Source organism: Rhinolophus ferrumequinum, chromosome 24, assembly GCF_004115265.2.
Source record: "Rhinolophus ferrumequinum isolate MPI-CBG mRhiFer1 chromosome 24, mRhiFer1_v1.p, whole genome shotgun sequence".
Classification (NCBI taxonomy): Eukaryota; Metazoa; Chordata; class Mammalia; order Chiroptera; family Rhinolophidae; genus Rhinolophus; species Rhinolophus ferrumequinum.
This window is the reverse complement of record NC_046307.1, coordinates 21,748,348-21,773,320: the sequence shown is the minus strand read 5'-3', so window position 1 is coordinate 21,773,320 and position 24,973 is coordinate 21,748,348. Positions and strand designations below refer to the sequence as shown.

The window sequence follows — 24,973 nt, the reverse complement described above, 5'->3', positions numbered from 1 at the left end:
CTTGTGGCCTTCCAACCCTGCAGGCCCTTCCAAAGACACCTCTTTTCAGGCCTCCTTCATGCTCAGTTCCTTAGGCTCTTAACGTGGGGCTTTTGCGTATACTGTTCCCTCTGCCTATCCCAACGCCCTTCTCCTGACACCAGTAATGCCCCCCTTCAGCTCTCAATTCACTCGTGACTTCCTCAGGGAAACTTTCCTTGTCCTCTTGACCACACCCCAACCCCCCTCATTTATGCTTTCAGAGCATCATTCTCCTTGTGGTCCTTTTCACGTGAAATGTTAGACTTACTTAAGCATTTCTTTGATTAACATCAGTTGCCACCCCCCACGAGCCTGAACTCCCTGAGGGCAGGAAAAATGCCAGCTTTTGCTAGTGCCTGACACAGATAAGTGCTTAAGTATTTGTGGAATGAATGAATTCTAGAAGCAAACTTTTCTTCAGAGTTGAGAAAGTGCAACAGCTAATGTGATTTTAGAACGAAGGCTCAGCACAGTAAAGTGGCTCAGCATAGTAAAAAGACGCTTAAGAAAAAGAAAAAAAGAGGGAACAAAAAAGGCCCTGGGGAATAAAAGGAACCAGAAGCCCAATTTCTCACTGGGCTCCAATTTCTCACTGGGCTCCCCAAACCCTGCTTGATCGAACTTGTATTCCTCGTGTGAATATGGCATCTCCTTAGTGATGCCCATTTTGTGGTTGTTGGACTTTAACCTTAACATGTAAGTTGGGAAATGATAACTAACATATTTAGCAACCCAAACTACTTGAGTTCAAGTCCTGTTTCCCCATTTCCTAGCTGTGCTCCTTTGGGACACTTACATAACCGCCGCAGGCCTCATAGAGATCGTCTGGGACCTATGTGCACATCCGCCTCACCAGTGGGAACGGGCACTACTCGATGAGAATGTGCTTGGAACAGTGTCTGGCACGTGCTAAGTGCTCAATAAATGTTAGCTATTTCCATTCCTCTTCCATACTCTTATGTACGTCACATCCTGCTTTAAGAAATTGACATGTATTCTTTACATAATTTTTGTTTACATAATTCTTATGACAAGGTGGGCTAGCCCCATTTTGCAAGTGTGGGAAGGAAGGATTTCAGAATGGGGAGAATACTGAGGAGCTACTCGGTGAGGCCTCCTGCAGTGCTCCTTCAGGGTGCGACTTCTGTCTAAGGCCAGCTCTGGATAAACCAGCAGAGAGGCCCCCAGCAACCCAGGTGAGTTCAGTAGAATGGCCCCTTCTCCCCTTCCCCTGCCCACTGTCTCTTCCAACTTGCTGCATATCTACTCATCCGGGCCCTGGGCACGTCCCACTTCCTTCCTCTGCATTTACAAGCACTTCTCTCTGAATCCAGTGAAGGCCAGTGTGCAGAACGTCGGAGGGGACCACACTGGTCGGACTAGCATTGTCGGTCACCAAAACAAACACTTCCTGTTGTCCCAGAGTGTGCAGGGAAGACCATGGTTCATGCGGCTTAGAAAAGAATGAAAAAAGAGGAGCAAAGAATCCCCAGCTGCAAAGCCAAAGCCTCAGTGTGGACCGCTTTCCAGGAGTTAAATTTAGCCCTGGTGTGAGGAGGCCGAGGGGGAGTGAGGTCACCTTGGAAGGCTTTTGTGTGTGTGTTGAGTACAGCTCTGGCAGGAAACTGGACATCCTTTATGCTGAAGAGAATAGTACGAGTTTGACTCCATGGGACAGAAATGTAGAATCCTGAGGAAGGGAGGTGGGAAAGAAGAGTGGCAAGATTTGGGATTTGGCACGAGAGGATCTGGTTTGGGTTCTAACTCCTCCCACTTACTAATGTAGAATTTGGGGTAAGTCCTTTAACCCCTCTGAGTGTCATTTTCTTCTGCTGTGATGAGGGGGTTGGCATCCCCATGTGTAGTTTGTGCCGGGGAAATGGGGAATGGTTGGGAAATTTGTAAACCGTGGGGATTATTATTAGGGATGGTAGAGTAGCACAATTCTGTGATCTACTGTTATTTCCGGAAGACAGGGAGGCCAGAGGTCAAGGAGGTCATAGGTCAGTGGGGAAGCAGGTCATGGGGTTGCTTCTAGGTGATTCTCTTCCCAGGAGTCAAGCTCAGTGAAGCTTTGCATCTGAATGACGTCCCTCACAGAAGTTCTGCACAGGTCTGTCATCGTCAGCAGAGCACTTGTTCTTTCTGGGCACATTGTTTCTCAGCCCTGGGCCACCAGGGAAGCCATAGGTCCCTCTCAACAAGCCATTTCCAGACAGGAGGGGGTGGGGCAAGCCACTGACTTCTAAGGAAACAACTTTTGGCTGGGGGACTGAGCTCTCCCAGAATTGTTCCTTTGTCTACAGATTCCTCCCTGTTTAGCTCACAAAGGAAATGGTTCCAGGAGGAAGTGGAAAACTGTGACACGTACATTCACCCCCCACACACAAGATGGCAGCTGTTTCCGTCTTTAGTAGTTTAGTAGTCTGCACCACCTCCTTCACCCAAAGCTTGAGGAAATAGAAGCAGTCTCAGGGAGTAGCCTGGGATACCCGATGATAAAAGCAGGTAGTATTTTTGAGCTCGTAAGTGAGGTTCCAGATGTTGTGCTAAGCATTTTGCATGGATTGCCTCATTTAATCCTCATAATGACTTTGTGAGGTAGACACTGTTTTTACCTTCTGTTTTACACATGAACCAAGTGAGGCGCAGAGAGGCTCACAGTCCCTTGTCTAAAGGCATGTAGCGAACAGAACCAAGAGTCAAATGTAGACCTAACTTTAGAGCCTAAGCTTTTCATTGCTGCATTGTAATACCTTCTGGCCTTCTTCTAACAGGGGTTCCATACCCTCGAAGCTTGCTGGAACCAGCCGTGAGCGCCTCATGACCATTTCCCACTAGTGTCCATTCACAGGATGGGTGCCTGGCCACAGGAAGGGGCTGGGCTTTCTGCTTCTGAGAAATTTGAGTTTGAGGACCCATCTCACCGATAGCCTGGGGCAGACATTGAGAAGGGCTGGCTAGGGGTATGTGGATAATGCAGATAATAATAAAGGTATCCAAGAATGAAACAGAACGTTTATTGAACACTCCTGCAAGCTGGGTGCTGTGCCTGACACTTTGATTTCTTTTTACATACAGGATTTCAGGCAGACAAAAATTGGGTTAATTCTCATCCTTGCTTCATGAGACACTGTCATCATTGGTCCATACATGCTCCACTTTCACTTATTTATTTATGTAATCAGTTATGCTTGCTACTGTAGCAAGTGCCCGTGAATCTACCATTCAAAGCAAAAGCCAGGATCTGGGCCATATTTTACATCCCCCTAGGATCCCACACTGCTGCCTCCCTTACCTAACCTAACTGCCATCGTGAATGCTGTCTTCTTCACATCCTTGCTTTCTTTCCCTTGTATATAGTGTCATTGCAACTAGATGTACCGATACGATTTTTTTTAGTTATTTTTATTAAAAGGGTATAGTGCTACAGGTAATCTTTTGTGACTTTTTTCTTTACTATTATATTGCTAAGATTTATCCGTATCATTGCCTGTCATTGTGTTTATTCATTGTGTTGTGTGATAGTCCACTGGGGAACATTCTCTGTGCCTATTAATTTAATCTTTGTATCACCTCTGTATGGCAGGAACTGTTCTTGTCTCCGTTTTACTGACAAGGAACAGGGGCCTAAAGAGGCTGAGAACTTTCTGGAGGTCAAAGGTGCCATGTTTGAATCTTTCTGGCCTCCGACTGTACACTGTGTTTCTGTGTAGAGGAGAAAACACAGGAGCTAGAGTCAAAAGCCTAGGGCTTAAGCCCCAGCTCCACACTTACTGGCTGTGTGGCCTTGGGCAAGTTGCTTCACGTCTCTGAGCCTCAATTTCCTTAACGTTAAAGCAGGGTGATGATACCTACTTCTACCTACTTCTCAGGCCTGTTGTGAGACTCAAATCTGACAATGTCTGTGAAAAGCGAGAGCACTGTGTACCCTGAAGTTTTGTAAATGGGTAAATTTTTATTAGTAGTGTATGTGCCATCTGTTCCTGCTCTCCCCAAACAACAGAACCTGTGTAGGATTCAGGAGATGAGACCGAAGAGTTAGGTTGACAGTCAGCCCACAGAAACCTCAGTGTGATTAAAAAAAAAAAAAAAAACCCAGAAAAATCATCAATAGATGCCTTAGGCTACACTGATAGGATCATAGTATGTATTTATCTGTGTTATGTTTAATTATTATTGGTATTATTTCTTACCTATTTTCGATATCTGAGACCCCACCCCAATGCTCTTTGTTCATGGTATTTCCTCTGCATGGCTTGTTTTCCTCCACCTGCTACCCATTACTGTGTGACCTAGGGCAAGTTACTTAACTTCTCTGTGTCTTCTCACCTGCAAAATGGGGATGATGATACCGACTTTCTAGGGTTGTTGTGCAGATCCACTAAGGTATCACATAGAGTGCTTAGAGCAATTTCTGATGCACACGAGTTGACTGTTATTTAAAATCCCCCCTACGTCCCAGATATTGCCCACTTAACCTTGGAGAGTTAGTTTAGAAGCTGCTTCCTCCCAGAGATCAGTCCTGCCTTCCTGGACAGGTGAAGTCATCCTGTTACACCCTCGAGAACAGAGGACTTGTTTAAAATCCTTCATTAAACTGTGAACCCATGAGGGCAGAGATGTTGCCTGATTTAGTATCTGCCACTGTTGCCCAGTGCCTAGCACAATAATGGGTACATAGCAGGTGATTGCGGAGGGATTAACAGACAACCCAGAATTCAGAGGAAGGTCCACAGACCAGGGAGGAGGCTGTAAATCCTGCCCATGACAACTGTCTCCAAGTGCAGAAGGACTCAAATGGGTGTGGGGAGACGGAAGGTGGGCAGACTTGTTCCCTGGGCCATTGGGGGCCCTGCAGGGCATACCTGGACCAGCGAGTGGCAGCTCCAAGACCACAGTATTAGGTTCATCATATAGAAGAATGTTCCAGAAACCTGAACTAAGAAGAGAGGCAGATGTCCCTTCTAAGAGGTGAATCAATAGAGTGGGTAGTTGACACACTAGGCGACTAGGGTGAAAAACACCCAGAATCAAAACTTGGATTTGCCCTCCCTAGCCCAGTGACCCCCGGCAGGTGACGCCCACTCAGTTTTCTCGTCTGTGAGACAGATCATGAGAGCACTCATCTCAGAAGGTTGTGGTGAGCAGAAAGGGAGATCATGTACGGAGAGCTAAGCGTTGGGCCAAGCGCACAGAGTCCTTCTGTAAAGGATGGTTATTACTACTGATGCTAGCATTACAGGCGATCAAGCATTGCCCAGAGGTGAGCCCAGATGTTGTAGGGGCGAGGCTGAAGGTCAGGCTCAGAATGGCTGCCCTGATTTCTGCCCAGGTAGGAAGTCCCTCCTCTTTCCTTACCATCGCCTGCAAAAGCTGCCTGGTGCTAACCCTGGATTTGGTTCTGGGCCAGGTGCCCAGAAATCCAGCCCCTCAGGGAGCTCAGTCACCCTGGGGCAGGTTTTGGAAGACCAGGGGTGATTCCTGCCTCCAAGACTAGGGGTGGGGATCAAGGAAATGATGGTCAAAGGTCCTGGGAATGAATGTCTTGAGTCTCCAAGAGCCCCAGACAAACGTCTTCTGTGCTCCCCCATTCGACCAACAATTGTACACAATTAACTTTACTGAAAATGGACAGAGTTTGAAGTTTTATGTCTCCCTGTTCTTCACTGAAACATGAAGGTGAGTTAATGTTACACAGCCTTCTGTTCACCTGTAGTATCTGCTGCAGCTCCTAACAGGTCACCTCTTTGCAATCTCTCCCTTCTCCCTCTGACATGAGCTCACTGCTGGCTTTAACAGTTCCCCCAAATGGCAACACTTAGCATAACCCGCTCCTGCTCACACCCCAGCAAGAGCTCCCCAGGGCTGAACACCAGTTTCCTTTGTGACACAGAGGATGAAAGAGCCTCATGTGCTGCATGCACTCCCTGAGGCTTATCCCCAGTTCCTCTGTAATTCCATCCCTTCCCGGGATGGGGAGGAGAGAAGAGAGAAGCCCAGGAAAAGTGTTACCGAGAACTTGGATTCCATTGTAATTCATTAAGAAAGGCGATCATTTACAAACCTGTACTTTAAGCATTAGCTTTTTTTTTTTTTCCCAATTGAATGCTTCCTGCGTGCTGAGTGCTTTCCTTGCATGAATTCAATTATTCCCCATGGGCGGACAGGAGACTGTTATCTCCATTTTTAGTTGAAGAAATTCAGACTTGGGATTAAGTGGAAGGAGTAGAGCTGGGATTCAAACCCGGGCAACCTGACACCACAGCCAGTGCACTCAGCTCCTACATTATGCTGCCTCTATTATTAGTTACAAATCTCGAGCAACGCAGTCTCTCAGGGACTGGGCACATCCAGTTAGGGACCTGGACGATAAGGCCCCTTTCTTGGGAAGGATCGAGGTTCCATTTAACCTCTACCTGTTTCTCTGGGTTGTAGGTAGGCTGACCCAATTTGCGCCTGAGCACATTTCTGAGCCTCTTTCTTCCTTTGACTCTCCCATCTTCTCCACCTGGAGTGCTGTGTTCCCCGCCTCCCCCCGTGTTTGAGGTTCCTGGCTAGAAAGTGTTCCTGGAGCCCTTTGGTCCTTTATACATTCTCTTTGATGGACAATGACCAGATATGATCTCATGTCACAGCCACTGGTGACCAAGTCTCACTTCTCTGCCTCCCTAGGAGATTCCAGGGTGCAGAGACCCTGATCTTCTCCTATGCACCTGGTTGCTGGCTGGAGGTGAGAAAATGAGACCTGTCTCTCTGGCTTCCCAGCAGACTCCTAGATCAGTTTTCTTCTTGGTTCAAGTGGAGCTAAAAAAAAATCCCAAATTCCCTTTGGTTTCATATCAGCTGGATCTGCTCTCAGCAAACCCTTCAACAAGAATGGGCAGGAAGAATAAATATTTATTCTACAAATGAATAAATCTGATTCCATCTTCAAAAGAAAGCTTTAGTATAAATTATCATAATTTCTCCATTCTAAAGTGTCACTGATTTTAAGATGTTTTATCTAATAAAAAATAGCTTTTTAAAAAAAAGAAACAGAGGACAAGGAACAAATTAATGTAGCAATGGTAAGATATGTTTTGATTTTTAAAAAATGTGTCTTGGTATCAATGAAATGTAAAAAGCAGGGTCCAATTTGATTTTTATTTTCTTCTTTTGGCTCTGGTCTCAGATAAAAGGCTCCCAAGCCTTGACCAAACCACTGTGAAGCATGAGCGGGCATCAGCAATGTGTTCTGGCCAAGTCCCAGCCCTGAGCCCAGTGGGCTGCTGGCTCAGTGCAGACACGTCGTGGCCACCCATACACTAATGGCAGCCCTGAGGCCCTCAAAGCCAATGGACAGGTTTCCTCCCCAGCAGGGGAGTCTGTCTGTCTGTCTTCTGCTGGTACCTCATGACCACATAGCGGTTTTGTGGAAAACCACCTGGGAGTTGATCATGTGACCTTAGGCAAGATGCCGCTCCTTGAGCCTCAGTTTCCCCAGTTGTAAAATGGGGGGCATAGGGATTAGATAGGTGGTTTTCAAGTGCTGCTCTGATGGAGGTGTGGGATGTGTGTAGCTCCCTTAGAGGCTGCCTTGGGCGTAGGAAGGATAGAGTGGGCTGTACTCAATGTTCTCACTCTTACTTCACCCGAAGCAGCTCTATTGCTTAAGATTTTGTTTGCAAAAGGGTTCTGGGGCTAAAAGTAGTTTGAAAAACACTGGTAAATGGCATTCGTCCAATGCTACTCTTGAATACATACTCTAGTATGGTCTAAAGACATTGCTCCATTCCTGGGTCTGGACACACCCTCAGACCCTTCTCACCACAGTGCTACAAGCAGACACTCCCAACTCTCTGCTGTCTAATCCAGGGCTTGGCAAACTCCTTCTGTAAAGGACTAGATAGTACATATTTTAGGCTTTGCAGGCCATATGTGACGTCTGTTGTAACTATTCACCTCTGCCCTTGTAGTGAGAAAGTAGCCACAGACAATGCATAATGAATGGGCGTGGCTGTGTTCCAATGCAATTTTACTCACAAAGAGATGGATTTGGTCCATGGGCTGAGGTGTGCACATCCCTATACTATAATATTTTGGGCTGACAGGTGAAGAAACTAAAGCCCAAGGAGGGGATTCAAAGAACTGGGTTTGGTTGGGATCGCAGTCTCCCAGGCGGCAAGCGCACTTCCACCCCTCCACACTGCTCACTTAGCCATGCCTCTTTCCCTGGGACTGCACGGTGGAGGGAATGGTGCCTGGAAAAGACACGTGCCCCACTCCTCCCTCTCAGGAGATCAGTTTTCCCCTTCGTTCTTAGAGGGCTATAAAAAGCCCCGAGCTTGCCTCCTGCGGGACATGCTGTCCGCAAATTCCCCAGAGCTGGAATGACTGCAATGTGGTGCCACATTCTGCCCCTTCTGCAGCCTGACAGCTGTGTCAGGGAGAAGGCTCTTGCCTATCCAGCTCTGCACCTCCACCCCCACTTGGGGTGCGGCTGGGATTCCCTGAATGGAATTTTAGATGGTGAACAAACCCTGCCTGGACCCTCCTGGGGCAGCCTCTTTGTTAATTCCAGGAAGATGAGAGCTTCTTGAAAGCTAAACCACCAGAACTGGAAGGGCCACAGCAGGAGGAGTGTAAAGGAGGAGTGTAAGAAATCAAATCTCAAGTCAGCTGCCTGGCCATTACCATTAAGTGATGCAGGGAATTGTTCTGATCCCTTTTCTGTCCTGTTTCTCTGCAGCCTTCCTGCCCCCACCTGGTGGCTTACCTAGTAAGTCCTTCATATAACTGATCTGGGAACGACTCTCCAACATTCATGGAGGTGCAGTGGAGAGTAATGGTAAAGAACGTAGGTTTGGAGACGGTCAGGGCTGGGTAAATAAATCAACCTTTCTAACTCTCAGTTTCTTCATCTGTAAAATGAGGATATATATATATATATATGGCAAATTTGTAATTATGTAATGAAAATAACAGGAAATAACTTTAAATAACTTTAAAATGCAACAGAGGACAAAGTCACAATAAACTTTCCCATTAAATTCCCTTGGGGGGTGAGATTGCAGTGCTGAAGGAAGATAAATATCACAAATATATAAAAAACTTCAAAAAGTCTATGCATTCACACACTGGCATGAGCCACAAACACTCCTCCACAGGGACTGTACTCCTTAGCCTACCATAGAACCATATTTTGCCATAAAGTATAAAACTTTTAATACAAAGTCATGTTTATATATTTATAATTCACATGTCCTAGCTGTGATTTTAGAAAATAGAAGCTACACACCGTACAGAATTCCTAGCTGTAGGCAACCTTTATGGGTGCTCCCCCAATAAAATTAATGTCATATTTTATGGACATAAAGGCTAAACTGCATCAACTTCATGCTTGTTGAGAGGGTTAAATGGCTCAGTGTCTACATGGAAACTGCCTAAGTCATGGTGAGCGCCGGTTGGCGATTATTATTAAACATCTGCTATGTGTTAGACACTGGAAATGAGATGAAAAGACAGTCTCTAACCACAGGACTCACGTATACATAGAAGAGGCATTTAAGTTAGTGCAGTAAAATCTTCCAAAAGCCAAGACTGAGGACGGTGGAGGTAACCCAAAGTCAGAGAGAAGGTGGAAGGGGGGACGTGGCAGGGGAGTTTACACAAGGGGTGATGCTGAGTGGTCTCTTTCAGGGGGGAGGAATAGCAGAGTCATCCTTTTGAACCTCAGTTTTTGCATCTGCATGGGGAGAATGTCTCAGCTGTCCACTTTACAGGGATTTTGCCAGAGTTGAGAGAAGCCACAGAAGAGAAACTCAGGGCTGGAAGGGTCCCCCGAGAAAGGATTTTAGTGGTAATTCTCTGTCTGAACATCCCTCCTAGAAGGAGGGAACCCAGGTTCCTTCTTGCCCATAGTGACGCCCTCCGTGAACGACAGCTGAGGGAGAGCATGTACGATCACCAGAGGTTGCCAGGCTCTGAACGAAGCATGCCATGATGCTCGACATCCCTGACACTAAGCCGAAATGGACACAAGTGGAGAATGGGAAAATGCTTCTAAAAGTTAAAAGCTTTATAAAAACGTATGTTCTCTTATTGCAGAAGTATGTGGCTGAGCTACAGCTAGGGTGTGGGATTTCTGCTTCCATGTCCAAATCCATTTCCACTCTAGCACTGTGTGCTGGGACATTTATTGGAGGTTCATCTTCTCAGGCTAGAGTTCACATATCCTGGGATCCATGGCTGGGGTGGGGGGCAGGGTGGAGTAGGGAAGGAAAAGCCCCCAGATAAACACAGTGCATCTCTGGAGGTCCACTGCACGAAGAGTTTGGGAGGGCAGGAGTGTGTGCAGGTGTATTAGGAGCTAAAATAGGAAAACTTGCTTGGGCTTTTAAAGATAAAATGGCACATTTCAGAAGGCTACGTTGGGTAACAGAGCCAGACCCGAGAGTCCCACTTGGTTGAAAGGTGTGAAAGGCAGTGCTAGAATAAGCAACAGGGAATCCCAGAAGGTGTTTGGGCAGGTCAAGGGTCATGCTAAAAGCAGTGCATTAGAACAGGGAGCACATCAGACTCCCATGGGAGCTTTGCAAAAAAGACACATTCCCAAACCTCACTGCAGACTCATTGATCAGATCTCTGGGGGTATATTTTCTGTAGGCTCCATAGGAGATGACTCTGAGCCCCGCTGGATTTGAGAACCACTGCTTTAGAGAAATTAGGAGGGGTCCGTAGGGCAGGCCGGAGAAGGCGAAAGAGGAAGCTCCTAGGAGATGACAGGATATAGGGGAAGAAGCCAACCATGATATAGTTTTCAATAATAGCCAATAGGATTTGGAGTCTTATTGTATAAAGGATGAAGGCAAAGGAAATGATGAATAACAATGAAGTCTACGTTTCTGTTCCTAAAATGAGAATCATTGAAATGGAGAACTCTGGAGCTGAAAGTGGCCATATCCATCTTCCATTCTGTGAATTATGTGCTTTTTTCCTTTCATTTATTCATCATTCTTAACAGACATTTTTTGAGTACCTACTATGTGACGAGGTGCTGGGGAAAGAGTTGAGAACAGGTGAGAAGGGCCGCGCCCTCCAAGAGCTCACATTTACAGCTGTTTCAATTACACAGTTAATTTCAAGTGTGAAATTGGCAACGGATGAGAAGTACAGGGTGGTAGGCACACCTTAAGAGGGAGATGTAGCTTGGGAGACTGGGAAAGACTGCACTGAAGAAGCAATGTTTAAGCAGATTGCTAAGGACGAGCAGGAGTTCACCAGGGAAGGTACAAAGGTCAGTGTGAGGAGGGCCCACAGTCAGAAATGGACAAGGGCCCAAAGGAAGTTGGTGACAGACAGGGCAGAGCTGTGAGGGCCATCACAAGGTTTGTAGTCTATTTCTTAAGAACAGTAGGAACCTACTGAAGGGTTTAAGCCTAATCAGCTCTATAGTTTTAAAAAACTGTCTTTAATTGCATCAGGCCCTTTTCCCAAATTTCATCCACAGGCAGAGATATTCCTAAATTCCATTAAAATCTATGCTATCGTGTAGATGCATATTTAAATCAAAGACCAATGCTTTAGGTTGAAGTATACACTCCTAGATGTCCTGTTCTCTATAATTTGCAAGAGAGTCATGTCTGTGGAAACATCTTGAGGGTTAAGTGACAGTTGTTCTTTAGTTATATATGACTGTGGTCCCCATAGGAGCCACTGCATGGCTTCTCTGATCTGTGGACGTTCAGCCTGTGCTTCATGATATCCTGGGCAACTCCAATTCTGTTATGCAATACCTCTTTTCATTTGTGTGCTTCTAGATTGAGCCTAGCTAGACCTGTTTAATCTCTTGTACAGCCTTCTGGAGAGTCTTTCTATTACGTCTTCTACAGGACTCATCCCATGTCCCCCTTCAGATTTAGTCTCATTCGCAAACCCCCATTTCCTTCAGCAGCTCCTCACGTGGTTGTGTCGTTAACAGAAACAGAGAAACAGGAAGGGTCATCTGATTTGGTGGTGAATAAGATGAGTTCAAAATTGGGTCACTGAGAGGTTGGGTTGACCTCTGAATGGAAACGTACCACGGGCAGGAAGGAGGTCATGCAGGAGTGGAGCCCGACTCATGGCTGAAGATGGACTTTGAGAGTCCTAGAGGGGCTTGCTTCTCTGCAGGAGTGAGTGTTGAAAGTGGGCTGAGGTGGTGGGGAGATAAAGGGCGAGAGGAGCAAGAGCCGTAAAAGAAGAAACAAGCGAGCCACAGGGGGAGATGGGACATAGCAATTAGTAAGCACCCACTATGGCCGGGCGCTGGGTGCTGGGTAAATATTACCACATTTCAGTCTGTCAGTGCTGGGTGTCGTTCTTGCTGCTTTACAGACTGAGGGAACAAAACTTAGTTGGGTCACTTGCCTTAGGGCAGGAGAAGCAGAGGCTGTGACTTGTATAACAAGGGATTGGGCAAGGGGAGGGCTTCCTGGAGGGATGGAGCAGTGGTCATTTAAGCTAGACTTAACTCGATTCCAAATCCATGCTTTTCCCATCTCTGCAAGGTAGAGTATGTTTAGAAAAAAGCAGAGGGTCAACAGAGCTACAGAGAAGTCTCTATTGAGAACTTGAGGAGGTGAAAGACTAGACAACAGGGAAGCCGTTTGTAACCCTGAAGTCTGGGCTTTCAGCAGAAGGTGTGATTGGAAGTGAGACTTCAGGGAGTGAGAGAAATGTGTGGTAAGGAAAGGAAGCTGTGCCTGCTGACCATTTATTTGAGAGATTTGGCCAGGGAAGGAAGGAGGAAATGCTTAGGGGTGGCAGGGGTGTGTGTATCTGTGTGTTTAATTTTTCGTTCAGTTGCCAGTTTTTGGGTTTTTTTTTTAAGGGTAAGAAGGGTATGAGAAGCTGATGGTATCCCAAAACAGGATTGTTTTTCTGAAACAAAGATCAGAATGGAATAATGAGAGGCTCTTGGCAGTGGGTGGGGAGGGAGGAACTTACTTGGCAGTGTGCTCACCCACGTGAGAAGGGGTGTTTGAAACTGATATTTGAGGGAGAGGCAGAAAAAACCCTGACTAAACTGGAGAGCCAAACACTAAGGCAGCTGAGTGGGACAAGGAAATGAAGTGGGGCCCAGTGACCAGCGGAAGCCTCTCCAGGGAAGAGAGGCAGGTTAAATACCATGGCCCCATGTGACTATATGCACCCATTGCAGAGTGTGGCTGAAATCCAAGGAATTACATTTGAAAAATATAACATCTAGCATTTATTGAATGCTTCCCAAGAGCTAGCTTTTCCCATGATACTCCAAATGCAATGAAACTGAAGTTCAGAGAAATTAAGTAATTTACCCAAATCATACAGCGCAAGGTCACACAGCTAGGAAGTTTCGGTCAAACTGCAAATCCAGTTTGTCTATTCTCGGAGTCAGTCAGCTGTACGGAGTTTCCAGGCTGGCGAAGGAGACCTCATGGAACACGTTTGGATGGAAAAGATGAGTATGGATGAGTATTCCTTTCAGAAGGTCAGTGACTGATAGAAGGAGTAGAGAATGAACTTGGATGTCAGGGAAGAGGTATGGGAATTCATAGCCATGGGACAGGCTCGTCGTAGATGTAGCTACAGGCTGCTTGTCAATGGAAGAAGCTATGGATTGAGAAGATGTGGCTTTCCTGATAGGGATCTCAAAGCTGGTCCAACGGAGAGCAAGACACAGAATATGTTTTTCTACCATCTCTTGAACAATAAAACTTTCATTTAATGAAAAGAAGGGCTTCAAATTATTTCTTGAGTTGCCCAATAGACAATATGATCTCCAAAAGATTATAGAATGCAGCAAAAGAAAGTCCCATCTTGGGATGAATCCAATTAGTTGAAAAAGAACAAGTTGTGAGGTGGAAAGAAAAGGAATCTTAGGGAAATAAATGACTTCATGTGAGCTGGACAGACATAACCTTGGCCATGAAGAAGGCATATTAAAAAAAAAAATCAGAGAAAATGTAGAGCAAAGACTTTAAAAACAAGATGGCTTGAGAAGACTGGAAAGTTCACAAAAGCAAAATTGTGAAGACACAGCCACAGTAAGCAGGCACAAATAAATAGGATAAATTAAGAGCAAATGTACATATTGGCCTATGTATTAGTATTTTCTCAGTCACTCAGAAATGTCAGTCAGACAGGGGTCCAGTTATTGAAGCTCGGAGATGGATTTCCAAGAGGCAAGCACCATGAAGGAAGTCTGGGATACAGAGAAGAGTCTGACATGGCCCCATCTTGGAGATGTATAACAGCTCTCTAGCTTAGTATTTAAAACAGAGGAGGGACTCACTAAGTGTCATCAGAGTCAGACCAGCTTGTGGAGGGACCAAGCAAAGTTCTATAAAGCAATTTTATTGTGTTGAATCTGATTTTAAAAGATTGTAATTATTACGGTAGCCAGCATTTATTGAGTGGCTAGGTGATGTTTGAAGTATTTTCGATGCACTTCATATTTACAACAACCCCCCAAAATAGGTGTGATCAGTATCCATATTTTATCCTCATAGGAGGATAGTTAATTCCTTGTCCTATAGAACGTGGTGTATTAGCCACATTAGTCTGTAGTGAAAGCGTTACCTTCATCAATGGCTGATTCTCTTTGTATGATATTCATGATCGGGAATTCCTGCTAGAAGGAATTTCATTATAATACATCAGTGGTTTCTAAGTCCGTTACTGCATCCCATGAATCCTGCTTTATTCACGGGAAGACACATATCCTGTCAGGAAAGAAATCCTACTTCCCAGGTTTGTTTCCATTCCGCACTCGGTCGGCTTTGATGCCGTAATTGCTTCTGAAGACCTGACCAGTGAGGGAGCTGCTGCGTGATGGGAGAGGCGGCTTGGAGTAGCAAGGTTTGGCATTCACGCCCTGCTCTCGGGCTTGGGCAGCTCACCTGCCGCCATGGAGGTGCAAGTTAAAGTCAGACCTAACCCTGATGTGAGGGACTGAATTGTATCCCCCCCAGCTTCACATGCTGAAGCCCTGCCCTCCAGTGTGACTGTATTTGGAGGCAGGGCCTGTATTTGGAGGCAGGGAGGTATGTGAGGTTAAATGAGGTCATAAGGCTGAGCCCTACCCCCCTGGGATGGGTCCGTTTAAGAAGAGGAAGAGACACTGGAGATGTCTCGCTCCACGTGAGGCCATGTGAGGACACAGTGAGACGCTGCTGTCTACAAGCTCAGAAGAGAGGCCTCACCAGACACCAAGCCTGATGCCACCTTGATCTTGGACTTCTAGCCTCCTGAACTGTGAGAAAGTCAATGTTTGCTGTTTAAGCCATCCAGCTTAGGGAACTTTGTTATGGCCAATGCACCTAATCCACCTGCCGAGGCTGCTTCCCTGTGAGGTGAGGACTAGTGACAGTACCTGCTGTAGCCCCCATCCCCGCGCTCGTTCCGAGAGAAGCTATGTCAAAAGCTGAGCATGGTGCCCGGTGCACGGGACGAGCTGGGTGATTCCTGTTGCTATTGTTATTATACCGGTGTGCTTTCCTTCCCAGTGTCCTGGTCCTGACGCTCCCACGGCCCACAGGGTCGTAGGGGGTGGCAATGAGACCTGTCCTTCTGAATCCTTCCATGACAACGGAGGAGTGTGCACACACACCCCCTGGGGACAAGGGCACAACCAGAAAGTTCTGCTGGAATGATTTTTCAGGGGCCATGTTTTATCTTAAAAACACATAGAGATTTTACATTCTAATTCAGAATTTAGTCATGTTTTAATTCATAAAGTGCTTGCAATAATCTATCATAGTAGACAACTACACCAAAGAATCGAGACAGATAAACTGGTCCTGTGCGCCCCATCCATTTCGCTCCCATTTGAGAAAGCCTTTGCAAGTCACAAAGAGCTGTTCTGATGGGAGGATTTAGTAACATCTTTTTTTGTTTAATCAGCATTACAATTAACCTGAGGTACACTATAAAGTATGCTTCATATTACTAATGAATGAATCGAACCACTGTTAGTGAGCTCCTACTGTGTGCCAGGCCTTGTGTCAGCAGTGACCACACAGATCCATTCCCAGCCTTCCAGAAGCTTGCACTGGGGAAGGGGAGGTAGACACTAACAGGTAGTTAGTTGGGTAACTAACTCTTAGAGTAATGGCACATTGTGACAAGAAGTGTGAAGGAGAAGGAAAGGAGGCTTGGAAAATCTACAGTAGGGGAGAGAGCCAGAGCCCTAGAACATTCCGAGTCCTAATAGATTCCTGGGAAGTCCGGCTTCCTAGGAAGAGTGCTCTGGAAGCAGCTTTCTAAAGTGAGGTGTCCGTTATTAAGTATTTATGTATTTAAAACTAAGTGAATTATTGTCACCTTTGGTGTGTCTAAGGAGGACATAGTCTGCTTTCCATAATTCTGGGTAGGCTAGATATGGATTTTTGTCCTGGGGACCAGGCAGGGTGGAATGTGACAACCTGTGGGGGGTAATGGCGTAGGGGGTGGTGCTCTGCCTTAGAAATATGATGCGGGAGTTGGGGACCGAGGTCTGAGGGACATTGGAGGTCCCTCTTTTCTCTTTCTTTGTTCCCTCCCGGGTGAGTGTGTGGACTCTTGGCAAACTTGTCCAGGAGTCAGTTAACAGTGGCAACTGCTTTACAATCACAGTCTCAATCCCCGAAGAGTCAAACAGAAGCCCCCTCCATTTGCTGCCTGCTCTTCTGGGCCCTGAAAGGAGAGGGTGTATGCAGTACTTTGTGATGCGGACGGGTGCGTGGGGAGCTTGTCCATAGCATCTTGAACTGGGAGCTAGGGGTCCCCTGTAGCCCTCTGAACTCTGGCTTTATGTATAATGGGGGTGTCGGGGAGCTTACCCTGACACCTGCTCAGGCATTATGTCTGCTCCCACTGCCCTCCTGCTTGCTTCCACATCCGTGGTCACTCCCTTTTTCCCCTCTGGGGCCTCAACACAGCAAACAGGGAGATGGAGGAAAGGTGTAAGATTCTTGTAGGGAGGGGGAGGAATTTTCCATTAATATTCATGTTAATAATAATAATAATAATAATAATAATAATGTTTCTTGTGTTGGCAGAGCACTCATCAGTTTACCAAGTGCATTCACACTTGTGATCTCTTTGGATCCGAGGGTGGAGGGTTAGGACCCTGGTGGCCCAGCCTTAGACACTATCTCCATGTCCAAGCAGGCCCCTTCTTTACAGACACGTGCCCTTTGAGATGTCCAGGCCTTTTCTTAAGCCCAGCCCCTATGCATGCTGCTCTCTTTTCTCATGTTAGTTCCAATTTCGGCAAGCCCCCACCTCTTCTGTGACATTTCTATCAAACACACTCATCTCCTGAGAGTTCCAGAGGGAAGGGCCCTGGGAGACCATCTAGTCCAACTTTGTCACTAGCCCAGAGAGCAGAAGGGACTGGGCTAAGGTCACACAGTTTGTCAGGAACAGAGCCAGGGCTCAGACACCCACACACGCACACGCGTGCACACACACACACACACACACACACACACTGCGCCTCCGCCTCCCAATGCTCTAGGCAGCTGCAGACTTCAGTCTCCGGGGGCTTCTCGCCAGGATCACAGTGGGGGCTTCACATGTGGGGGTGTTTTGAGACTGTAACATGTCAACCCTATTTTGCCCTTCCTGAGGGGAATGGGGTGGGAGAGCTCGCCCGACTCAGCAATCCTGTGAGGGATTCTTTTATGAAGTTAAGACTCTGAGTGTATGAAACTCTGGTTTTACACACAGGAGGCCACTCAGCCCCACGACATGAGGGACTAACAGACACGGACTGTCCCAGCAGCCGGAGGCACCTGCCCACACAGCACTGGGCCTTGCACTCCCCCCTCCGCCCCACCGTCCCCCTCTTTCTCCTCTCCGGCCTCTAGATCGCCCGATTCTCCCTTCCCCTCCCCCGGCAGCAACAAGTGCGGCCACAGAGGCTCCTCTTACCCCGGCCTCGGTCCATGGCGCCGGCCGATCCCCGGGGCGCGCGGCTCAGGGCGCGGTGGCTCCGACGGGGCTGGCAGCGGGCGGGCGCGCCGCGCTCTCCAGTCCGCCCCACGGGTGCTCCCTCCGCATGTCCCCTCCCCCAGACAGGATGCTCGCCCTGCGCCCCCGCCCGCCCCTCCACGCCGCTCCCGGAATAGACCCGGAGCACGCCTCGCCCCCTGGGCCGCGGACCGGTGTCCCATGTCCCGCACACGCCCGCGCCACGCCCTGCCTTCCGCAGGCCCTGTACGCCCCTCCCGCTGGGGCCCGGAGGACCCACTTCCCGGTTCGCACGCTTTCGTTCCCGCGCCCGCGCGTCCCACCCCAGCCCGGACCAAAACGATGTTCAGCTCTGCTTGCACTCTGCTAGTGACGGGGGTCTCACGATCGCATCTCCCAACCCACTCCATCTTCAGATTGCCCAGACTGTTGGGACGTGTTTTCCTCCCCTGTAATCAAAACCTCTCACCCTGCAGCTGCCACTCGTTTCCTGACTTTGGGTTTATCATCTCCATCTGACAGGTCTTTCCTGAACACCTTCTAGTGCCAGACAGCGGACCCGGCACTATGGAGATGTCAGTAATGGTGCGAAAGAGGAGAGAAGTAATAATAATAATAATAATCTTCAAAAAAGAAAACCACCTCGGAAAAGGGGAAACAGACAATAGGTGGGCGACAGCTTTGGACAATTCTGGCTTTTGAGATTCCCTGTGTACTAAAACATGAATGCCAAACGGAGTGTTAGATTTGTGGAAGTGAACACTGTTAGCATACAAAATGCAGTGTGATACAAGTGGGCTCCTCCTAAAATAATTAAAGGATGTAGAAAAAAATATTGCTACAGCCAGTATGGTCCAGGAATGGAATTTAAGTTTTAAGTTGTATGAAGAATGTCAACTTCTTTCATCCTATTAGTGTATCTCTGTGAACTAGGTCTAATTCATTTATAGACAATGTGACATGTCTAAATTTAAGAGCTTTCACAAAGTTCAGTCCAGACCCAATTCTCCTAGATGCCCCTCCTCCCCAGATGGGTCAGGTCTGGGTTTTGTTTTGACGAGGCCACTCATTTACTCAGAACCCTGGCACTGGGAAGAACACCCGTGCAAAGGCACAGAGACAAAGAAAGGCCTGGGAAGAGCATCCGGTACTTTCCTGGATTGGGAATGTTTTCTCCATTGCTGTTATGGACAGGTAGAAATTAACGCTGGCTGTGCAGAATTGCATGGGTAGTTTGTTTAGTGTGCCTGTGTATGAGCACGCAGAGGAAATGTGGTATAGTGAAAAACACAATGGGATTTGAGTCAAACTTGTGTGTGACTCTTGCTCCTCTACTTACTAAGTTTATAATATTCAACCTATGAAGCTTAACTGCTCGTCTGTGCTGGGGGAAACCTCATGCTGACCTCACAGGGCGGTTCGGAGGGCAAATGAAATGATGATACAAACCCACTTTATGAACCGTAAATAGCTATAGAAATGTGAGCCATTATTATTTTCCAAGTTCCTCTTTGTTCCTGCCCACTTTTCCAATTTGAAAAGGTCAGTTTAAATTCTAAAGCAGACAACCCACAATTTACAAAGTGGACGTAGTTCCAAAAGTTCACTGTTTGAACTCTGAAACACTTGGAGTCAAGGCTATAAATTGTAGTTAAATGCCCAGGCTAGCCCATTAATACATTTAAAAACATAATATTTCATTTGAAATAATTAAAAAAATAGAGAACATAACTACTGCAAAAACAGAGGGAGGCTTGGGTAGATTCACTTTCAGAAACCATCAAGGACTTTGGAGGTTTGTCAGAGTTGGAACAGAAAAGTCAAAAGGGCTAAGGAGGATTTATATGTGTCTATAGAAGAATTTGTGGAATGGATTAACTGAGCTGTAGTTTGGGAAAGGTGGAAAAATGGGAGAACACGGTCTGTGCACAGTTCTAAGGATTAACAAAAAGAAGTTGCTGTGAAGGTGTAGTGGTTATGGTTTAGCTAAGTATCCATGATGTCCTCTAGGTGGCACTGTTGACTACATTGACTACAGCTTGGTTGTTACTATAACTGATATGATGGATGAGGAAGCTACTTGTGGGTTTTGGACAAGGAATAATTATATATTTTTTAAATGTATTTTTCCTTAATGAGGTCTATAGTTACCCAAAAGCTATCTCCACTTTTCATTAGTTCACTTAGGAATATTTATTGCACTCTGTGCAAGTTCCTGTTGGAAGGACAAACGCTAAGGTAGGAATAGTCTCTGTCTTCAAGGAATCTACAATCTAGCAGAGGCGATAAATATGTACAGAATAATTTAATTACAAATTATTATGTGAAAAGCACCATGGTGAAGATAAAGTGCTTGTGGAGTTCATCAAGACAAATCAAGAATGTCTTACTGATCGTGGAGACAGTACTGGGTGACAGATATTTGGGTGAGCCTGCCATGAGGAGATAACATTACGGGCAGAGAAAACAGTGAGAGCAGAGGCACAGAGATAGAGAAGTGCAGGAAGTGTCTGCACTGCGTTTGGTTTGGCTGCACGGTGGAGTCTTTGGGTGGGAAGTACGGGGAGAGGCAGGGAGGGAGGCTGTGGATGGCTGGTGTGCTCCTCCGCTTTCCATTTCCCGGTTAGAGTGCAGGTCTCTGGAAAGGATTTTTAGGATCTGCCTCGTATCTTCCCTTTCCTCCATGATCAGGACTCAGCCTTCCACGTTTGCCTGGTGCTTGTCTAAAGAATTCTGTGTGAAGAGCTTTAGCTCTGTAAAAAGATATCAAATTCGGTCCCAGTGAACAATACCAGGAAGAAAGCTTTCAACTCCCTCAAGCTTCCAGTCTTGTGAAAACAAATGATACTCCCCTGTCTCATTCTTAGCTTATCAGGTGGAACTGGGAAGCCCTGGGAAAGAAAAATTTGGAGGCTAAAGGTTCTTTGTCCCAGTGAGAGAAACATATCTCTAGCCTTTTGTCACCTTGACCCTAGGTCTGCTTCCACCCTGACCATTCCATGATCTCAATCAGATCCCTTTTAAAACTAGGTGATGGCTCCCCCTTTGCCTTCAGTATAGAGTCTAAATTCCTTATTATGGTATTTGTGGTGCCTTCTTCACTGATCCCCAACCCATCATTCCTCAGAGAAGACAGGTAGTGATCTCAGGAGACCTTGGCTAGAGTAAGAAGCACCACAGATGGGGGTTCAGACCTGGGTTCTTGAGCTGTTTCTGTTACTGTGTGACTCGCAGTTCTTCCATGGGGTGGACAATGCAGCATTTTCTACTTACCTCTCTCCTTGCCTCTCCCTGACCTCCCGGATTGCAGGAACTATGAGGGTGGGTACAGTGCCTTACTCCTTGCTCGATCCTTAGTGCACTGCCAGGCACCTAGTAAGTGGTAATAAGTCTTATGGAGAGTCAGTGAATATATGCTCAAGCACTCAGGAGGCTTCTAGAATGCATATGTCCTGGGGGGTCCCTTTGAGTCTCTGGGATCGTTTGTTTGCAGAGGGACATGAGATGGCAATGAGGTTTCTGTGAACCATGCCCTGTGCTTCCCACCCCCGCTGCATTCTGCTGTGGACATGCAGCCCAGCCCACTGGACTTCTTCTTGGTTCAGGGCCCCTCTCCCGAGCTCCTTTGTGCAGGGTGAGCCCCAGAGCCCCTTGCTTGAATGTCTGTCTGCTCAATGCTGGTCGCTGAATGAAAACCTCTCTTGTTCCACTCAGCACAATATTCCCATTATAGCCCCTCTCCAGGGAAGTGACACATGCCCGCTTGTCTACCCTGGACCCCGGAAAGCAGATAGAGATCTGAGTGGCCACTGCTGGGAGAGAGTGTTTCACAGATGGATGTGAACCCCTCCTTTTGTCGCACCTTCAGTTTCTGTTCCAGAGTGCAGGGCTCCTACCTGTACCCAGGCTGCAGGGCTTCGCTTCAGTAGTCAACAGAGCCCAGTGCGCTGGTCGTGTGTGAAGGAAAAGGAGTTTTTCCTTTTGCTTTTATGCCCAAATGCTGCATGAAGCCGTCCCTTTCGGTCCTTCCTCAAGGAAAGAGCACCCTTGGCTCCTTCAGTGAGGCTCGCAGGCTGAAGTGCCTACAGGGCCAGGCAGGGGAGGTGGTGTGAGCTGGCCATGGGGGCCCTGAGGGCAGTGACAAAGCAGGGTACTCTTGTTCCAACTGAAAGGCCAGTAGCCAGCAACCTGGGCCAGTGTGGCCCGTCGGAACACGGGCCTGGCGTGTCCAGATGTTCAGGAGAGCCCATAAATCCAGATTTAGTGAAAATCTCTTTTGATTTAAAAATACTGTTAACTAATTTCAATTGTTTTAAACATTGCAAAACACCCCCGTGGCCTTAGTCTGGCTTACGGCTACCCATGTGGAAACCTGAGAGAACTTAAGGACCCATGAAGACTTCTGGGGAGTCAGTGCAGCTGGGTGCCTCCACCCGGAGGGCTGAGGTAATGCCCAAGCCTTAACACTGCAGCATGGGCTCAATTCTGTAAGGCTGGCTGCATGCCCCGTCTTCACCTCTATGTAGGCTGCAGGCTGACGCCAGGCTGCAGAGGTCCAAAGTGAATTTCTTAAACCTAAAACCAGAAAAACTTAATTGTTGAGAGGAGCCCGAGAGATTAACCAGTCTGCTCCCTTCATCTGTCAGATGAGGAAACTGAGCCAAGCGAGGGGAAGAAGTCTTGCCTGAAATGACGCAGTACCTTAGGGATGGAACCAGGAGTGGTGCCCGGGGCTCCAGACTTGATGACACCAGAACCACACTCCTCCGGCTTCCACAAGTGTCACTCTCTTAGTTTGTGGGACACATAAGGGAAGAGTACAACTTTACAACGAGATAGACCTGAGTTTGATACCCAGTCAAGGGCATGATAGTCAATCCGTCTGAATCCCAGATTCCTCATCTAAAAATCGGGGCTAATAACACCTCCCTCACACAGTGGTTGTACGTAGCGTGCCTGGTGCCTTGCCCGGCGCAGAGGAAGCGCTCCCCAAATCCCTCTGTTGAGGTAGGTAGTTGTTGTGCAGTGGCTAAGTTCATGGGCTTTGGGGTGAGACATCCCTGAGTTCAGGTTCAGGCTGTACCACATACAGCTATAAAACCTCGAATGAACTGCTTGTCAAAGGTCCAGCTTCCTCATCTGTAAAATGAGGATAAAAGTAGTGCCCAGAGGATTAAATGAGACACCTAAAGCACTTAGCGCAGGGCCTGACCCACCCTCAGAAGTGGGAGTTATGCTAATCAATGTGGGTTTTCTCTGAGGACATCAGATGCTTATGGGAATATTAAAGCCCGCTGACATGGCAGCCACGCAGCCTGGCTGCCCTCTGCAGGGAGCTTTGTGTAAATCCCACCCTGAGGTTCCGCCAGGGTCCTCCTCTGCAGGAACACCTGGTACTGTTAGATGTGAGGACTACCCTGTTTCCAGCTCCTGTTACCTATTCTGTTAAGGGGTGGTATTGTGTGTGTGTGTGTGTGTGTGTGTGTGTGTGTGTAATAATGCTATTATTTTGTCAGAAGGACGCATTGCTTGGGACGATTTCTCCTGATCCAGGTGGGCATGACCCTGTGTGTTAGACAGGCAGTCACACTTCTTTTGTATGACAATCGGTTCTTCATCCACAAGACGGCTTTGGGTCCTGGCCCTGCAAGCACTTTGCAGTGACTAACCAAGGCCGATTTTGGCCCCTTCTTATGTGTTCGCTCGGCTGCCCCGGTGAGTCCCAGGTCCCATTGCACGCCCCCGCAGGGGCAGATGTCTGCACTATTTAACCTGTCGTCACTCTTCACACGGAGAGCAAAGGTACACATGCGAGACTCCACTGTCCATGTTAATTCACTCTGAGAGCCACGCTGTCACGCCTCCTTGGTTGCAAGTGACAGAATCACAACTCAAAGCAGCTTAAACAGAAAGGGAATTTATTTGCCCTGAGGTTAATGGGGAGTTGAAGGGGTGAAGCTGGCTTTAAGGCAGGCTCAGATCCCCAGAAATGCAAACAGAGCAGTCAGTACTTTCTCTCCATCTCCTCTCCGACCCCGCTTTCCTCTGTTGAGTTTGCATCTTCATGTGGTCTCTCCCAGTCTGTGGGAAAGAGGGGCCACCCCCTCCGGCCGGCCTGCCCTTCCAGTGGAGACGCCAGACGGGAGAGCCTCTGTCCCTGTAGTTCCAGCACTGGCCCACAGGGGGCACTGGTGGGCTGGGTAAACCACCAGATGGAAGAATGAGGGAGACGCTGAGGGGTCAAATGCACACCTCCCTTGCAGCCAGGTACTGGCCCTGAAGCACATCGTTCCGTCCTCACCACCCTATGAAACTGCTCTTATTCCTATTTGGAAAGTCTCCTTGCACCTGGTGTATGCGCTTGGTAGGGCTGTCATAATGAAATACCACAGACTGCATGATTAAACAATGGAAACGTGTTTTCTCACAGTTCTGGAGGCTGGAAGTTCAAGATCAAGGCGTTAGCGGGTCGGTGTCCTTGGAGGCCTCTCTCCTCGGCTTGGCTGCCGTCTTGGGGCCTCTTCATGTGGTCTTTCGTCTGCGCGCAGGCCGCCCCGGTCTCTCTCTCTGTTTCCTAAACTCCTCCTCTGATAAGGACACCTGTCAGATTGGGCTAAGCCCACCCTAGTGGCCTCATTTTAGCTTGATCACCTCTTTAAAGGCCCTATTTCCCAATACAGCCTCATTCCAAGGTAGTGGGAGTTAGGGCTTCAGCATGGATTTGCCGGGGGGTGGGGGGTGGACACAATTCAGCCCATAGCTCGTGCCTGGTAAACGGTGAGGCTGGGTCTAGCCACAGCGCTGTCGTGTCCCCTCCGTAGCTCAGGGCGGTGCCCACGAAGGCAAAGGCTTTACAGCCCAGAGCAGCAGGGAAGGCACCTGAGCGAGGCCCGGGGACTTACTGTTGGCATGATGCCCCGGGAACCGACCAGATGGGCGGGGTGAACCAGGCCTTGCTTGATTGACAGAGTAGCTTGCGCTTTCTTCTCTCTGC

The 24,973-nt window shown here is 47.7% G+C and overlaps 1 protein-coding gene across 1 annotated transcript in view; it reads right to left on the bottom strand.

Annotated features, from left to right (window-relative positions):
- Nucleotides 1-18,081, bottom strand: part of AFAP1L1 (actin filament associated protein 1 like 1) — a 58,112-nt gene extending 40,031 nt beyond the window's left edge. The window contains exon 1 of the mRNA XM_033097021.1: nt 17,941-18,081. Within this exon, the coding sequence (XP_032952912.1) occupies nt 17,941-17,956 (16 nt within the window). The 5' untranslated portion in view covers nt 17,957-18,081. The remainder of the gene's footprint in view (nt 1-17,940) is intronic.
- Nucleotides 18,082-24,973: the final 6,892 nt, after the last annotated feature.